Source organism: Epinephelus fuscoguttatus, linkage group LG9, assembly GCF_011397635.1.
Source record: "Epinephelus fuscoguttatus linkage group LG9, E.fuscoguttatus.final_Chr_v1".
Lineage (NCBI taxonomy): Eukaryota > Metazoa > Chordata > Actinopteri > Perciformes > Serranidae > Epinephelus > Epinephelus fuscoguttatus.
The window spans coordinates 4,091,598-4,110,810 of record NC_064760.1 but is presented as its reverse complement, the minus strand read 5'-3'; the positions used below and the strand labels follow the sequence as shown (position 1 = coordinate 4,110,810).

At 41.8% G+C, this 19,213-nt stretch overlaps 1 protein-coding gene across 2 annotated transcripts in view; it reads left to right on the top strand.

Moving 5' to 3' along the window:
- The window catches only part of mgat4b (alpha-1,3-mannosyl-glycoprotein 4-beta-N-acetylglucosaminyltransferase B), a 175,729-nt gene that overhangs the window by 122,794 nt on the left and 33,722 nt on the right, over positions 1-19,213 (top strand). For both annotated transcript variants that reach the window (XR_007450112.1, XM_049586441.1), the window contains exons 7-8: positions 3,138-3,213; positions 10,360-10,474. Coding sequence is in view for 1 of the 2 variants with exons in the window: in XM_049586441.1 (XP_049442398.1) it covers positions 3,138-3,213; positions 10,360-10,474 (191 nt within the window). In the remaining variant the exon portion in view is untranslated. The remainder of the gene's footprint in view (positions 1-3,137; positions 3,214-10,359; positions 10,475-19,213) is intronic.

The window sequence follows — 19,213 nt, the reverse complement described above, 5'->3', positions numbered from 1 at the left end:
TGCCCACTACTCACCTTTCGACCTTGCTGGTTAGCTCACCTTAGTCGCTCTGCACTACCTACCACCTGGGCGTGGGAGCTAACTAGCGGCAGGGCTTCTTTGCGCTTACCTCTGCTGCAGGAACATGGTGAATTTAAGCATATTTAAACGGATACTTCGCCGATTTTCAACCGGCTTTGTATCAAAACAACTTGGGCAGTATGTGTATTGTTTGTGTGCATTTTCACATAGTCAGCCATGCCGCTGCCATGGACACAAAGCATATAGAGAATAGAAGCAGATCAAGAGACACACAACCAGACTTGCAGACGGGACATCCAATCAGACGGGAAAACTAGTCTGTGCTGATTGAATATAAATCAAGATAATGTCAATACACTATATTCCTTGCCTAAAATTTTCTTAAGAAACATATTTTAGTGTCATGTTTAGTTCTAATTAGTTCTTAGAAAAAAGCTTAGATATGCAGACTTAGGAGCAGAAGCTGAGCAGCGAGGATGGAAGACTAGGATTTGTCCAGTGGAAGTGGGGTGTAGAGGATTCATAGCAAGATCAGCTGTCTCGCTCCTGGGGGAACTCGGAGTGTGGGGACAAAATTTGAGGAAGACAGTGAAGGAAATGTCAGATGAAGCAGCCAGAGCTAGTCAGTGGATTTGGATGAGGAGGAATAATGTCAGTTGGGGGCCGGCAGGGGGAACTACTAAGCAGGGTACATAACTCCTTGAGATCAGGTGGAGAGATCCACTTCCTCTCAGGAGGAAATCCAGGAAGAGGAAGGTTATTTAAGTGTGGGAGTGGCCTATTTGAATCCCTTTTGTTTGAGACCATGCTGCAAGGTGAGTGTGTTTGCTGATCCTGTGAGTTTATTTATCTCCTTTAACTTTAGCTTATATTGTAGTTATGCTATGTAGCGTGTGAAATATATGGTATATAATATATAATATATGGTGAATGTGCTAGGAAAGGTAGTATCAGCACTGTCTCTACCTGGAGCTCACATGTACGGAGCCTGGGTTTGGTTGAAGGTGGCAGTGCTGTTTGGGCTGAGAAAGCCATGTGTAAGTAAGGTAAAGGAGGTTGTTGGGTTGGTGCGGGGAGCAGTGAGACCTGGCATTAGGGGAGTGTCTCTGGGACGCCAGAGATCACTGTCTAGCCTCCTGGAGGTGTCGTGGGACCAACTAGACGAAACACTGGTGAAAGGAGGTTCCCACCCGATGACCCCAAAGACATGTTAGTTATCACTGCTCACTGGTCTGTATAGTTAAGCCTTGCCATAATAGCTTATCATAGGGCTTAGGAGGTTATTCACTGAGTGCTGATCCTTTCTCTAGAGCACAAACTGCTTGTGTTTATTTGAATAGCGACAGTGTGTGAACAGGAAGTGGGCGCCATACTGTTTCCTGCACAGTGAAAATGGAGGCTGAAAAACTGAGATCATTCGGTAAAACTAAGCAGCGCTGAGCAAATATAAACCAAGATTCTATTCCTGTTTCTCACCTCAGAAACATGTTTCACCTTATCTTTTACTGTAAGAGATCGTTTCTTATCAGCCAGCTGCCATTGTTTCAAACCCACGTGTTCGCATTACATCACTAACCAGCGGGAGCTTTTATTGGTCCAGTACAGCGCAGTGCATTCTGGTAGTTGTAGGTTTTCTCCCAGAGACATCCTAGTTTTATTAAAAGGTCATGTTTCCAGCGGTGAAGTGCCTCCTTAATGCCAATTCTTTTGTATTTTTACCAAAGTGAAGTTTTGAATGCAGGACTTTTACTTGTAACAGAGTGTTCCTGCACTTTGGTATTAGTTCTTTTACTTAAGTTAAAAAAATCAGAGTACTTCTTCCTTAAAAATAGATGAAGCATGTTGTAGACTCTCCTCAGCTGCGATGCTCTGAGCAGAAACACCTGAGTTCCCTGTAAACATTGAGCCGTGTGTTTGTTCTGTCGTCGAGCCGCTCGGCTGTTTACTGAGCTCGTCTGAACACACACTGATTCAATTCGCCGCTGATTGCTTTGTGCACTTTCTGGGACCGACTGGTGTTTATGAACCTGCAGGGTTTTTTCCATCACACCGGCCGAAGGTATCGATGGAAACATGTGGCGTTAAATCTTTAATCCCTCCAATCTTCATGAAAGAAACAGCAGATATTTTATCTGGCTGCTGTATTTGTGGCAGCAGGAACATTGTTCAATATATGCAGCATCTCCGCAGGTGTTTCCACTGATGGTAGTGACGATGCTCCTGTTCTGTATGTAAATATGTTCAGAGACACGCTGAAATGATGCAAATAAGAAAAAGAAGAGCTGCTGGTTATCATCTGTTGCTGTTATCCAGTTTCTCTTTCCGTCCTGAGGCGTCTAAATTTACATTTTTTCTTCTTGTGTGATTCATGATGGTCTCTTTGTCTCAGTGATCGTACACCAACTTTTATCTTTCAGTGTGGTCTCATTTCAGTCCATTGTAATATACATAATAGTTTTTTTTTTTTACCTGTATATAATTTTTTCAATATGCTCTTAATTTTCATCCCTATTTAGATCTTTTTTGGTAAATTATTTGGAACTTTAGACAATAAAGTTTGGAGTTTGGGTTTGGAAGGCAGGGCTTTTACTTGTAATGGAGTATTTCTACATCGTGGTACCAGTACTTTTATTTAACGACTAGTGTGCTGCTAAATGCAGCTGCAGATGGTGATAAAGAGAAGGACAGGACATGTTGAAAAGATGAAGATGGTGATGATGATGCAGCGTTGTGTCCTCCACAGCTGTCCGACTGGTTATTCTTGGAGGATCCCTCCATATCAGTGTGTGTACAGTCGCTGTGTGTGTGTGTGTGTGTGTGTGTGTGTGTGTGTGTGTGTGTGTGTGATCTCATGGCTCATTGAATCTTTTGTCCCTGGTGGCATTTTTCTGATTATCCACTGAGCAGCCTGTTATTACAGCTTCCTCTGTGTGTGTGTGTGTGTGTGTGTGTGTGTGTGTGTGTGTTTGTGAGTGTGTAAATGTGTGTATTAGAGGACGGTAAACAGTTTTTCTTGTTGCTAACGTTAGTCTTCCTCCTCTTCCTCTTTCTCCTTCTTTCCTCCCCTCCTCATTTTTCTTCACTCCTCACTGCTCCTCCTCCTCCTCCTCCTGCAGGTGGAGGACGAAGCAGAACCTGGACTACTGTTTCCTGATGATGTACGCTCAGTCTAAAGGCACTTACTACGTCCAGGTAGGAGAGAAAACACTGTCAGAATAAAAGCCTTACATCCCTGTATTTCCTGGCAGGATTTTAATGTGACACATCTGCAAGAAGTGTAACAGAAATTTAAAAAATTATTAACAGCACTTGGAATTAATTAGTAAATAAAAACAGTGTTATTATGAAACAGAATGGGGACATGATCTTGTTATCGTACTGAGTCAGTGTTGTGAAAAAATGGATATTAAACTGAATGTATTATCTGTGACATTATTGTGTCATAAAAAAAAAAACAACACCTAAGAAATGTTTGCTACCAGCCAAACTATGTGCATTTTTTAAAAGTAAATAAATCACAAAATTTCATTTTACTAATTGAGATTTTTGATTCATTCAGTTTAGAGCTTTGATTGAAAACGTCAAACCCAACCCTCCATGAACCTGCATAGTTTCTGTCCAGGCCTGACCCGAGCCTGATTTAAAACCCAAATTTCCACGGAGGGAAAAAAAAAGAACAAAAAAAGATTTAAAAAAAATCGGCATCTGCAACAGCCGTGGCCAGAGGTATTATGTTTTCAACAGTCCGTCCACCCCATTGTCGTGAACACGATTACTTACGAATGCCTGGAAGGACATTTGTCAAAAGTGGCATAGACGTCTGCTTGGACTCAACAAAGAACTCATTAGATTTTGTTGGTCAAAGGCCAAAGGTCAAGGTCACTGTGACCTTGTCCATCTCATGCTTTTGAACGGGGTATCTCAAGAACACCTTCAAGGGAATTCTTCAAAACTGGCACAAACATCCACTTGGATTAAGAGATGAACTCATTACTTTATGGTGGTCATTGGTCAAAGTTTACTGTGGCCTTGCATCCGTCTCATTCTCGGAAAAGTGACATCTCGAGAATGCTTTGAGGGAGTTTCGGCAAATTTGGCACAAACGTCCACTTGAACTAAAGGAAGAACTGGTTAGATTTTGTTGGTCAAAAGCCAAAGGTCAAGGTCACTGTGACCTCACAACCCTTTCTTTCTTTTTCTCTTGTTTTTGGGCCATAACTCAGAAAGCTTATGCTTATTATGGCAGACATGTCTAACCGGAAAAAATGATGACATGATGACATTTAATATCCAAAACGTCAAAGGTCAGCCTCACTGTGACATCATAATGTTATCCAAAAACACTTTTCTGTCCATTATTCAGCATCATGCAACAGAAGGGGAGACATTTGGTCAGATACTGGGTGTCCATTGTCCAGATCTACTGTGTGTAAAGCATCTATGTTTCTCAGACATGCATGCAAACTGTCAGTGCAACTTAGCTTGTCCTCAGAGGCATACAACCGTGAAGACGCTAATTCTAGTTTTAATAATAAAACATTTAATAAAAGCTGAAGGCACCACTTCATCTTTGTCTCTTCTTTCTGTTATCACAAAAGTCTGTCGTCACACATCTCTCCCACTGCAGGTGAAGCAGAGGCAAACACTGCCAACCAAGTCACGTCACAGCCTCTCTCTATCGCTAGTTTTCCCTCCAGTCCAATGCAACTCATGACATGCCAGTTTCATGTGTCACCTGAGCATGTGCACAGTATGTGAGCAAACAACCCCTAATTCTAATGATTGTCAAATTATGTAACTCAAAATCTCAGTATTTCCATCAATTTTAATAGGTTGATGGCTTTGAGAAATTACAGCTCATTCCGAACCCGGAAACTCGGATTTGAACTGAGAATCAAAGCTCTAGTTTATTTAACTTTCCAAATAAATATAAGCGAGCAAAAACGACACCAGCTGTATCAGCACATGTCCCAAAATCAGACGTGATTATGTTTAAAGCCCAGTTCAGACCAAAGATTGGCAACGAGATGAAACCATTTCAGAACATTGCAGAACAGAGCGTTGCAAGTAGTCGCATGTTTCAACTCGTCTCATCGCGAATCTTTGGTCAGAAATGGGCTGAGGTGACAGCGCCCTCCAGAGGTCGTAGCAATCATGACTCTTGTCCTTTGGAAGCAAAAGAGAAAATCAGGTAATGATTTTGTAGAGACATGAAACATCTTACTTTCTTGTTAAATAAGTATTAAATATCTTAAATATCTCTCAGTGCTCCTGACATGATGCTGAATTTGCAGCAGTACCATACGATCCTCTCACCACATAAAGTGACTAAACATGTTCATGGTGTAAAATCTCCGCAGCATGAGTCGACAGTTACACCTGATGTCTCCGTACTGACTCTAATAAATCAGGACGGCCATTAAAATAAAAAGTGTCTCTGATGTAATCCCACCGGTGGTGTGAAGCTGATGAAACTGTTGCAGTGTGGTGAGACTGACGGGCACGTTAATGGAGGTGTCTCTGTGGCTTCATCACACAAGTCTTTGTTCCCTTTAAAGATGAAAAGAAGAAGAAACAGACGGCAGACTCAGTCCGACATCTGAGGGAGAGAAAACATCTCAGAGTGTGAAAAAACTCCATCAGGTGGTGAACTGCACCTGAGTTCACTTGTTGAAGGTTAATAAAGGAAGACGTCTCTCACATGTTGACAGATTTTATTCACCTTTGTCCCTAAAAATCTGATTTTAGAAAGAGGGAACATAAAACAGCAAAGAAAACATCCACCAGCTCAAAAGCAGCAGCTTTAATCAGCTCGTCCACCTCCGCAAAAATAGCAAAATATAATTCAAAGACACAAGATGCTCCATGTGCAAAGGCTGTGTCCTTGCAGCAGCGGCCGCGAGTTTGATTCTAACCCACAGCCCTTTGCTGCATGTCATCCACCCTCTCACTCCTCCTTTCAAGCTGTATCTGTCCTATCATACAGACCCCTTCAGGGCCGACATAACAGTGATGTCAGTTTGTTATCTAGGGGTAAAGCTGCCTCTCCCCCACAGGGCTGTGGGCTACATAGGAGTCTTAAAATGTGGTGTGTTATTGTGAGCCAGAATAGAAGGAGTCATGGCTCAAAACCAGCCGCCACTGCCATTTCCTGTTGTAGGGATGAATAAGGTTATGTGTATTAAGGGTTATCATGTCCACCTCGTCAGAAACTGGGGAGGGATTAAGAGGAATATTGGATTTCTCTGCAACGCTAACTTTTTAGCACATTAGCTAACGTTAGCTTCCATAGCAAAACAAACAAGTGTGGTCCTCCTTTGTAAGATTGGCTTCCTGTGACATCATCCATCCACTGAGTGAGAGCATACGGGTCGGCCAGTCTGGTCCCGTTGGTCAGTGTTTACTTATTCAAGTAACACTGGCGGTCCCGGAGAGTGAGTGACCTGACATGGCCACAAAAAGAGTCTGCAAGTAAGTAGTGCTTGACAGAGAAGTGCATGAGGAAAGATCGTTGATTTATGATTAATCACGGCAATGCCGAAACACAACGAGCTGCAGCAGGTAGACCAAAAAGTTAATTTTGGACCCTGGATGGCAGGAAATGAGGGGAGAAAGACAGACGGAGAATGGCATGTGGCAAAGGTCCATATCTGAATGCATGAATTTTTATTTTTTATGTTTTATTATCGGAGTTTGATGTTTAAGTCAACCGTTTGATACGAATCTTTTCATATATCTTTTAATTCCTCGTCACTGTGTCAAATGTTCTCTCCTGCAGAAATGCTCAACAGATCCACGGCTCATTAAATCTCTGAGTTCAAACAAAAACCTGCAAAACATCAAACAGTGGTGTCTGTTTCAGGTTTTCAAAAATGGAAAATATCTCGCATACTTCACCAGCCAGCGACGTTATGCGCTACAAACACCAACTTGATACATAGATCTGACACTATCTGGGGGCCAGACACCAAATGGATCCTCTGGTTTAATGTAAATTAAGTTCCTTAAAAGTTCCTGTTGTGGAATCAGAGTAAAATAAGGAACATTTCTTCAGTGACAGCAGGAACAAAGAGAAGCAGAGAAAGGTAGAAATGTAAACAGACAGGTGATGGATGTTGGGAGTTAAAAATAAAGGAGGATTCTTGAGTTTCCTCAGTGAGATGGAAATGAGCAGCGTTTTCAGCTCAGCTCTCTGACAGTAAACAGTTTCCAGTGATTCTCGCAGTCTGGATCTTGGTGTGAAGGCCTGTTGTGATCCGCAGCTTTGTCCTTGAACGCAGCTCTCCCTGCCGGAGCTGAACTGTGTTATTTTTCTGGCTGTTTCTCCGGTGATGGAGAAAACTTCCCTGCCATCATCTCTGCTGGAGCTTCAGCTGCTCCCACACCAAGCGTTTTGACAGGAACACAGAGCCAGACTCCGTGTTTTGACACCTAAACTCGCTCTGAACTTTGCAGAGTTTTTCCTCGGTGGTGTGTAGTGATGGTTCGAGGAGGTGGAGGAGGAGAAGTAATTACTCCATGTCGACTCCCCTGTGATAAAAGTAAAGGATGTAAATGTCTGTCAAGGAGCTGAATGATCAGAGCGCTGTCTGCCGAGCTGAGGGCTTCAGGATCAGGAGGTTCTTACTGTAAAGATGGATTTTTTTCTGCATCACTGTTTATCTGTTCCCGTGGTTCCTGAAATAATTAGGTTAATAATTAAATAATAAATCCTCACGTGTCTTCTGTCTTTAAATGTGATTTGTGTGAGACTGTTGTTTTGAGGGTTTCACTCCCATTTGCGACGCTGTTTCCCGTTGATCTGTGACACGTTTAACCGTCAGGGATTTGCTTCTTATCTAAACCATTGTGTTTTCTGATCTGACACCTCTGTGGGAACATTTTTAGGCAGCTCTCTGTTACACTGTCCCATCCTTAACTTTGTATTATTTCCGGGAACTTAATCCTCCTTTCCAAGATGAAAAATGGTGACATGCATCATAGACAGTTTGAAAAGAGTTAAGGGCACCGACTCCCTCGTTTGACCTAATGTGACGTGTTGTGTGAGTTTTTAAGAGCATTGCTTTCCTCTGAGTTTTCGCCCTTACATTATGTTTCATAAAATATATTAAATCTTGCATTAAAGGAAGACATATCAACTGCTCCCCCCACTTTACGATGAATTTATGAAGAAACCTTTCATTTTCTCTTACGTCTTCACAGTGAACAAAGAACCCAAAAAATGGAAAATTCATGATGACTTGACGTCATAAGGGACCACATTTAACAAAGCCATATCAATATACTATATAAAAATGAATGGAAACTCTAGAAGGTGCTAAAATGTCAAAATATATGAGCCACCGTGGAATTTGGTCAGCAATAATTTAATGTACATATGAGATATAATAGGAGAGAAAAATGTAGAAACACCAGTAGTCTTTTAAAATAAAAACTTGAGTTTATACAATCCACTAGAGGCTGACATTTTTTCGGAAGTCCCACAGGGCACGAGATTCCCGTGGGATTCCCACGGAATGGGAATCAGTTTCACTATCCATCACATGATTGGGACGGGATGGGAAAAAAGTCAACTGGAGCGGGCGGGACTGGGAATCATAATAATAGTAGTCAAGTCTTCATATACAAATATGCAGTTCCACAATGAATAAATGTCCTTATTTTTAATATAAAGCTGGTCGATCTGTCATCTTGTTTTATTCTTTTTTATTCTCTCCTGTAAGGTGGTTGGCTGCAACCAACCAGCGACCAGCCACCTTACCAGCGCATGACGTATATGGATGTTGACGCACGGTGCAGCCAGCCGTCAAAATGGAGTCGGAGGAGTTATTCTGCATTCGTTTTGTACTCAGAGGTCGGAAGTGGGAATGACGTCACCTCCGAGTTGACAACAGTTTTTGCATTCTAGTTGACGACGGTGGACAAGTTGGAAAATAACATGGACGCCCGCAAGAAAGCCTTCGTTGCCCTTGCACTTTCGGAGTATAGACAGCTTCAAAACCATCATGCACTCCAACTGATGAACGCCGCAGATGAGGCTGGCCTACTGTAAAACAAATAAAATAACATTGCTATCAACTGATGAACGCCGCAGATGAGGCTGGCCTACTGTAAAACAAATAAAATAACATTGCTATAAACAGTACTTTAGCAGAGTGTTTACTCACTATGTATGTGACCGGCAGCCATCTTGAATTCGTAAGTCGGGGTTTATGCAGTTGCTCCGAGTTAGAAATCCGATCTCAGGGTGTGTTCGAGTTTAAACTTCCAACTGGGAACTGGGAATTTCCGACCTCCGAGTACAAAATGAACGCACCATTAGGGAAGGCAGAGTTACAAGTAAAAGTGAAGGAAAATGATCCGTGCATCACCCTGACAGAGCTTTTGGGCAAGTCTGGAGTACTGAAGAAAGACTCGAGAGTAGCAGGATGGGACAGGAGTCATTCTTGTGGGAGTGGGATGGGACAGGATTTTTTTTTTTTTTTTTTCATGGGAGTGGGATGGGACAGGACTGAAAATCCACTCCCGTGTCACCCTCTACAGTCTACCCGTAGCCGTAACCCAATGTTGGATTACTTTGACCCAGCATGCTCGCTTGTCCAATAAAAAACAGTACAAATTACACACACGTCCCAACATCCAATAGAGCAGGTGCTGGAGCAAAGACACACCTGGCAAAGTAAAAAAGTGCACACCAAGTAGCTGCTGTTTACAAGGGTTTTAATGCAGTGACGTCTGGAGCCGCACGACTCTTCCTCAGACTTCTGATACATGACAGTATGTCGCCATCTTTAATACCCATAGTGCTGCCTGAGCCAGTCATGTGACATGCCACACCTGTAGCCCATGTTCATAATAAAAATAAACCAAGAAAATATATATTCATGTACCTGTGTACCCCTCTTTCTCAGGAGGATATTTGTGTAACACTGGGGTGTCCAATCAACCCAACATCCTGGGTCACAGAAACCCAACGCCCATATTTGAGCCAGCGCTGAGTCACAAGAACAAACCCAAGTTGGGTTAAATTAAACCTAGCATTTTTTAGAGTGTATGTACTGACTGTGGATAAGTAGCTCATACAACTTAAAAAAAATCCAAACTATGCATTTTCAAATGATTATTCCCAGAAAACTTTAAGTATAAAGTTAGTGAAAACATAAACAAATTAACTAAATTAAGTTTCTCTTTAAGTTTCAGGAACTACAGCTGCGTGGTTGGAGTTAGAGCTTTAAATGCAGGACGTTTACTTGTGAAGGAGTATTTACATGTGAAGTAAAAGATCTGAATATTTCTTTAACCTCTTTCTGTCTCTGTTTCTCTGTCTCTCTGTCACAGCTGGAGGACGATATCGTTGCCCGTCCGAACTACTTCACCACCATGAAGAACTTCGCGCTGCAGCAGCCTTCGGAGGAGTGGATGATCCTCGAGTTTTCTCAGCTCGGCTTCATCGGTGAGTCGCTGCTGTTGGATTCTACCATGATAATAATAATATTCCTCATTATTATAATGAACACAGAGGCTGTGCTGGTTCCTGACAACTGCAGACTGTCTGTCAGTGAACGATGTGTGATATCCGAACACATGATTCCTTCAGTGCTCCTCTCAGTCACAGTCAACAGCCTGATGAGGTCACAGCTTGTAGAAACACATGCCTATAAAGTGTCAGTCCATGGACACATTGAATCTTAGAGTTTGGGTTCACTGCTTGTTGGATGCCATCTTTGTTATTTGAGGGATTTAGTCGAATTTAGCAGAACTGAAGCTCACAACAAGGTCCAAGTGCACCGGACTTTTATTCTGGGGACCTGCGAGCCACTGGGAGGAGAGTCGAGCCCCCACATGTGGGATGCATCACTAACTCTGCTGGCTGTTTTTGCTTTTGTGCTAAGAATGAAGGTATTTTGGGGGGCATAAAAACTGAGGTAAGGAAGCTAATACTGACCAATATTCACTCGCTGAAGTCTTGGCAAAAACCTGAATGCGCACAATGAAGCTGCAGCAATTAGTTTGTGGAGAGAAAGTTAATATGTTTTAATAACTGATTTATCATTTTGAGTAATTTTTAAAGAAAAAAAACAAACAAAATCCTTCTCAAGCTTTTCAAATCTGTGCTGACGTGTGCTTGCTGAGTTTTAACACCAACATAGGAACACATTTCTTTTGATTTTGTGGTGACAGAAACTCGATAAGAAGAGTCCTCACACCTAAATGACAGAATATGTCGTTTGCCAGCGACTTTCAAAAGGACATATATGACCGTTTACGGTTGCAGTTTTAAACACGAAGTTAACGTTGTGAAATAGTCACATTTTGGTAAGAATAAGGCAACAAATATACCTCGTCAGGTTTATGAAACAGAACGTGGTTTGGGTTAAACTAAGTTTTTTTCTCTGCTGTTTTTTAACCTATTTCCCATGTTTTTGTGTTTGGGTTTGGCAGTAGTGATTTCAGGGCTGTTTCTGGTTAAACAAAAAGGATTTTAGGCTTTAACAAAAAGGTCCATCTCTGTAAGCATCCTTTCCAAAATGTTGTCAGACGCATAGAATAATCTGAGCCTGTCAGTAGGAAAACATGCACTTTTAGTGGACGTAAATGGACAGCGTGAACAGTGGTTACATTGCAGATCATCACTCAGCTGCCAGCTGGATGTGGTTGAAACCTCTGAGAATCGAGTAGCAGACTGTCGAGTTTCACCAAGTGTTCCCAAAGATCAAGAATAAACGTTGAGAAGTTTCTGTTGCAGCCGTCAGTGAATCAGTGACGCGAGGCGCTTCTAACAGGAAGTGAAACTGGAAACTGAACTCATTCTTCCAGCTGTGCAGAGCTCCGTCTGATGGTTAAATTAAACCCTGCAGATTAATTGAAGCATCAGCCTCAGTCTGATCCGCTCCCTAATTATTCTGCCAAGGCTAATCAATGACTTCTGTCCTCCTGGATCCAATCAGCCGACGCTGACACGTGGAACGCAGGAGTTACTCTCCTGGAACCACCAGCTGATCCGGAGTCAGAGTTTTCCCTCAGAACTGTTTCCAGCTCTGACAGATGGAGGCCTGACGGGCGGTCGGGAGACGGAGGCAGAAATCAGGACGGTCAGACGTTTGATCAGCAGAACATTTCTTATTGATTAGAGATTTCTGATGTGGAACAGATGATATTGAAAACTCAACACTGAGCCAGAGAAATGTTTCTCTGATGGGAAACTTTACTTTATATAAATAAAAGATTCATAAACTTCCAGGATTCACATCAACATGTCTTCAAAAAAAGGAAATAGAGCTGCAATGATTAATCAACGAGTCTGATTATCAGTTTATCTTTTTTGGTCATATTTTATAAAAAGAAAATACAAAACCTGTTTCCAGCTTCTCAAATGTCTATATTTGCTGTTTTTTTTATTTGACAGATAATGAGGCATTATTTATATCACAAACATTTCAGGACGTCACCATGGTAACTGTACACAAAGATGGAGACAGCTGTCACCTCAGAATGCTTAAAAATAAGATATTGAAATTAAAAATGTGGATAAAAATAAGACTTAACTTTTTTGTCTTTTAGTTTCTGACTAAAACTAAACATTTTTGGCAAAAGACAAAACTGAATCACTATGAGGTCCCAAAATTGACACAGTTTGACTAAAATAGATGAGATTGTGTGTCATATTTCAGCTAAATGTTACAAAACACACAGGCAGCAAAAGGAGATGTGTGTATTTCTGAGGGGAGTCCTCTTCTTCTTCTTCCTTTCTCTGTTTACAACTCCAGCTTCTACACACACACACACACACACACACACACAGAGAAAATTACCCAGCGTCATTTTCTTCCCATGAGGCTTTGCTGCTCCACTTTCCTCTAATAGGTCCCCGAGTGCTCAGCACGTCATTACTGACAACGAGGAGAAGCTTCAAACTGCTGAACAAACAACCAGAAGAAACAAAATCACCTCAAACTGTAAAACAATAAAACCTCTGTCTGAAGAAGTCGAACACCTCCAGGAGTTTAAAGGAGCAGGCTCAGGTTTGGGAAACAGACTTTGACGTCCTGACCTTTTTTTCCTGAAACACCACCGTCTGGACAAATTGTCATATTGCAGAAGAAAATATGTGATAAACGTTCCTGCTTTGCCACATACAGAACAGTCAGTTTGTTATACTCTCTTTCCATCATCTTCTTCACTAACGTATCCGCATGGCTCTGACGTTATTTTAAGACCCCATGATGCGTAGCCATGCCAACATACTGGTTTTCCTGCAGTTGTACGAGTGGTGTGGAGCGAAGTAAAAACAGACTATGATGTGAGAAGACATGTTGATTTAGAACAGCCTTGATAGCAGCGTTTATCTTGTTGTCATCAACAGTTTGACAATGGCGTTAGTCCCACATGTGACACTGACTGGATAATCGTTAGTCCCCCCGCTGCGGTCGTTAGATCAGTCAGTTTTCATCTAAGAAACTGCCGTTGCATGTCATGGTGGTGGGCGGATTCAAAGATCTGGACCCAGAAGCTCCTGCTCCCCAGAGGATGATCCTAATGACCACATGAAGTTTCCTCTGGTGCTGTTCCGAAGACAAACTTTATATGAAGAAGAAATTTCATTTTTATTATTGTGTCATGGATGTTTTCATATTATTATGCATGGTGTTACTAGATGCCATAAATTCATACTAACCAGGACCAGAGTGGGGCGGCGGGTCATCAGAGTATTCTCGGGCAAGATACTGAACCCCAAATTGCTCCCAGTGGCTGTGCGTGTGAACGTCTAAACTGAGTAGCAGGTGGCAGTTTGTACTGTATGGTAGCCTCAGCCACCAGTGTGTGAATGTGTGTGTGAATGAGTGAATGTGACTCTGTAGTGTCAAACGCACTTTGAGTGGTCAGACAACTAGAAAGGAGCTATAAAAAGTGCGAGTCCATAACCAGAGTGCAGCCTATACATTTGAAACAGCAACATAAACACAGCTAAAGCATCTTTTATCATCAGCAGGTGTGTTTCCATCCACCTCTTTTCATGCTCATTTGTGCATAAAATATCTGCATAGAAACACCACAAATGTGAAATAATCTCTAAATATTCCAAAAAAGCTTTAAAAACTTGTGGGAGATGAAAGACGTTTTGCGTAGTCTAAAGGTAAATGCGACGAGGTGCAATGAAGACAGATTCAGCAAATGAATGATGACGTACAGTAATGATGGACTGTCATTGCAGAGATCACTGCAAGCTTTCGTCGCTGTCACTGGATGGCGTTTAACACGCTTATGTGCACAAAGTGCTGTCAGCAGAACAGTCTCTCAAACGTATGGAGCTGTAATATTAGACTAGCTGTTGAGATGTCTCTGTTTTCATCGTCCGGTGTGCTCTCCATTATTGTACATCTGTTGTTTTCCTTCATTTGAGGTGTGACTGGCGCTCTTTTAGTTACGTGATCTCGTTGCGCACCTTGTTCTTTACATACTTTACATACTTTACAAGCATACATTTACACACCCATATAAATACATTTGCATGCATGCACAAGTACAGTATACATATTTATATACACAATCACACTCACAGTGTATGCAAGGTGAATGCATACAGTACAGTACGTGACCAAAAGGAAAGCAAGTGTGAATAGAATGAGTCCAAGAGAGAAAAGGAAAGATAAATCAGAAACAAGAGCAGGATGTTTGAAAATGTGTAATTAAAGATGATTTGAAGATGTGAAAAGAAGTGATAGACCTAAGTGAGCAAGGAAGGTTGTTCCAATCTGATGGAGCTTTGAATGTGAAAGCACGACGACCGATTTCTTTGCTGATTCTAGGTGTAAGGAAAAAAATATGATCCATATGCCTTAGGCTGTATTGTGAACTGAAAGGAATTAAAATTGTTTCAAATATGAAGAGAAATTGAAATAAATACACTTGAAAATTAATAATGCCTTCTGGACTTTGGGGCCAGCCAGTTCAAGGACTCATACATTAGACAGTGATGGGTTCTATATGGACACCTGAGCACAAATCTACAAAGACTATTATCTAATACATTAAGAGGACGGAGATTTGTTTCAGAGGTGTTCCCATAGATAACATCAGCCTAGTCTAACATTGGAAATATCAATTGCATTATAATTCTTTTCCAAACTTGTTGTGAGAAACAATCAACAGAATGATAAAGTGATTTCAGACAACCGAATATTTTCTTGGAGATTGAGTTGATTTGAGGTTTGAAGGATAGCTGGGAATCAAGCCAGAGGCCCAGATATTTAAATTCTTCAACTTTTGCGATTGTTGTTCCATCAAGAAAACTAATACACCAGTTTTTAAAGACTGACTGCAGAATTGGTGCCATCCACCTTTGATCTTAATGAACCAGCTCCTAATATTTGCATAACAGCAGCGGATGGCAAAGTACATAAATTGACATTTTCATTTTGCCGATTTTCTGAAAACCTGGTTAAAATCTGGATTAAAATTTGGATGGAAACATGAAGCACAAAATCATTCATAAATAACAGACAGAAACATTTACTATGTAGTACGGGCAAAATCTGAAAGAACACCAAGCTTTCAAGACAAAGTTAGCAAACTCCCCAACCTGATCTCACTCTGAAGCCGCCGAAAACCGGCGTTTATGGAGTTACTTTTGCCATCAGACAAAGAGGGAAAAAAACTGTCCTTTCACATTGACATGATACACAGCCAGTCGCTATTATTAGCCCCTTTTACACTGCCAGATTTTTCACGAATGTTGGGCCATTTTGCTGGCCAGCTGCAAGCGTTTATACACACAGAGGCAGAAAGGCGAGTTGATCTGAGGCAGGTTTCTGCCTCGTAGGGTAGTCACGTTGGCGGAACCCTTTTGGTTTAAACAGACCGAGGCCGCCTTCTGCAACGGGAGGAGCTGTTGAAGACTTGTGGGAGGAGCTGTCGATGGCGCTGCACGTGCGAGCCACTGGTGGTGGATAAACAGGAAACAGCTGATAGCAGGAATTAGCGAGCAGCTAGTAGCAAGAGGGAAACACAAACCTGACAGACACTGTAAAGATGAGCAACTGGGGAGACAAGGAATTGTGTGCCCTCCTTGTCCTCGCAAACGAAGAGGCCATTAACCGTCAGATGACGGGGACGGTGAAGAACGGGCCGACTTACGAGAGAATCGCCGAAGGACTGACCAGCCGTGGCTTCCCTCCCACGTCACTGTTTACGTCACACGCTGAGCTACATGTTTTGTTACTTGCTCACGCCCCCCATTGCCCTGAAAAAGGCGCATTCTGTATAAACAAAAGTAGGTAGGTGGCATTTTGCTGCACTCCCCGATTTTGTTTTTATACTGCCAATGCTGAAAAAAGACTGATTGGGCTTTCCTGCAAATTTGCACAATTTCTATTTACAAAGGGCTATTGTTTAACGGTAACCAGCAACATCAGGGGGAAAGTTAAGTTGGCAGAAGTCTGAGTAGGGCCGGGCAGGAGGGGTGGTGGATGGGTCCAACGACTTTCATCCGGGAGGCTGGTGTTCGCTTCCTGTAAGATTGTAAGAAGTGTATTTTGAAAACAGACAATGCATGTAACAGGCTGAAGTTGACACTGCGTCCCAGAACGTCAACAACCAACACACCCAGGGTACCTTGGACATCATATGTGGACGTGGAAAGTCCATGACCAAACGTCGATATGTGACGAGGTCGGAGTGACAATGTAAATCAAACAGCATATTTAATTTTCTGCTCATCTGTACGCCAGAATATTTCAGGGCTTTGTTGATCTGTTTCATGGAAAATGTAAAAATAAACTCACTTTGCACTTGGTCCAAATCACACAGCACACACAATCTGTTTTCCTCCTGGATATTTTTGAATCGACCGACCTCAATGATGGCCAGAGGAAGAATGCAGCTAAAGATTTTTGGCTTTATTTTTAGCTCCACGACTCAAAGGGCTCCTGGCTGAAAAGTTAAACCTGGCTCAAGTTTTTAAACAAAGACGCTGCGTCGGCCAAACTCATACACATTTATGACTGTAGGATGAAATGTCACTGTGACGACTTTATAAACCTCTCTGCAGCATGTTGGTGTCTGATGAACTTTTAAACTCATGAATCTGTCACTCAGACTGGACTCCTCTGGGAGCACGTCAACGTCCTGTTTTCAGACCAACCTGTTGAAACTCTCAATGTTTTAAAAAGCATTTTGACATTTTAATGACTGTATTTCACAGCAGATCCAAACAAGAGGCTAAAAAGCCCATCAGTTATAAGTAACCTTGAGATAATGTATGCTTTTCTATCACATACAGACCAGTTTTAAAGTAGACTTCAGAGACAGTGTTTGTCCTACAAAATAAAGAGAACTGTGTTTTCTGTTGCAGCCAAAAAACACGAAGAATATTTGGCAAAAAATAGCTATTAAATGACTTTTATTTCAGAGTGACGGAGCTCCTAAATGTGCATCAAAATGTGACTCAAACAACCAAAACTTTTAAACCACCTTTAGTCCAGTTTTAACACAGTTCAGGTGTTTGTTGTGCTACATTTAGTCAATTATTTACTGAAGTACAAATTTGAGGTACATGTACATCACATGAGTATTTTCCTCTCATGCCACTTCATACTTCAACTTCACTTCATTTATCTGACAGCTTCTCCGGCGCTGTCGAGGGCGGCAGTCTGCTAGAACTGCTCTCCTCCTTCTGGGGGGAGCAGAGCAGAAACAAAGGACACCAACAACAATATTCACCTATTAATGAATGAATGAATGAATGACTTTATTTGGTGCAGTACTTTTCATAGGAACATATGCGGACAGTGCATGAGTACAGCCTGTTTCATTACCTTGAATGAACCGTTTATATCTACGTAGGGAGCAGGTCCTCGTCTACAGAGATCGTCATGTTGCACCGCCATGTTTCTACAGTAGCCTAGAATGGACAAATCAAACACTGACTCTGGATAGGGACATTTGTGGTTTTGCGTCGACCACCGTAGTTAGCAGTTCCTCTGTGACGAGCCAAACAGGGCAGGAAAAACACTGATTTGTTAAGTGAAACTGTTTTATTCAGTGTTTTTACCGGTTTAAATCACCTGGTCTGTTTCTTTTGGAGAGGAAGAGACCTCTGTGGGTAACTCAGCTCCTGAACAATGAACACTGAAGGAATTCTAACCAGGAGAAGTTTCAGCTGGTTGCAATCTGCAATCCTCACTGCTCGCTGCCACTAAATCCTCCTTAATGTTACACACTGAACCTTATAAAGAGCAGTATGTAGGATTTTAGTGGGATTTAGTGGCGTCAAGTGGTGAGGATTGCAGATTGCAACCAACTGAATCTTCTCCCAGTTAGAATTCTCTCAGTGTTCAGTGTTCAGGAGGTTTTTACCAGGAGCTGAGTTACCCACAGAGGTCTCTTCCTCTCATTTATGAAGTAGTGCATAGGATCCATACTAAAAATGTGCATACGAACAAAAGCCAAAAATGGTGTGCGCCAAAATACATTGACAGTTTCTACTCTCAGGCTTCCACTTCACCATCTGCATCGCCAATTTCCTGTCCCTAAATGTTCGTAAGCATGGGTCAAAGTTTTTTTATAGATCACAATTTTTGTTTGAGAAGTGGAGTGCACCTCATTCAGGCCTCGTTTTGTGCGTACGCAGTGTTTATAAATGAGACCCCAGAGGTTAAATCGGTAAAAAAGGATAAAGCAGTTTCACGTTACAAATCAGTGTTTTTCCAAAACTGTTGGGCTCGTCACAGAGGGGCTGCTAACTGTGGTGGCTGATGCAAAAACATGAATGGCCCTATTTAGAGCCAGCATTTGGTTTGTCCATTCAGGGCTACTGTAGACAACGTGGCAGAGCAACATGGTGGACTCTGTAGATGAGGACCCGCTGCTTTTGTAGATAAAACCATCTCATTCTAAGGCAACGAAAACACAACGATTCTTATTTGCAGGTGATTATACACTAAAGAAAACATACTTGTTATATTATATTTCTGCCAATATGCCCCCTTAATCCTACACACTGGACCTTTAAGTACAAATTTGAGGTACTTGTACTTTATTTATTTACACCCTTCTCATGCCTCTGTATACTACTAGTCCACTACAGCTTTAGCTACTTTACAATTTAAATTTTCTGCATACAGAACATTTGTACAAGTACAGCTGAAACGATTAGTCGATTAATCTAATTTAATGGTTGTCTTATTTTCACGTT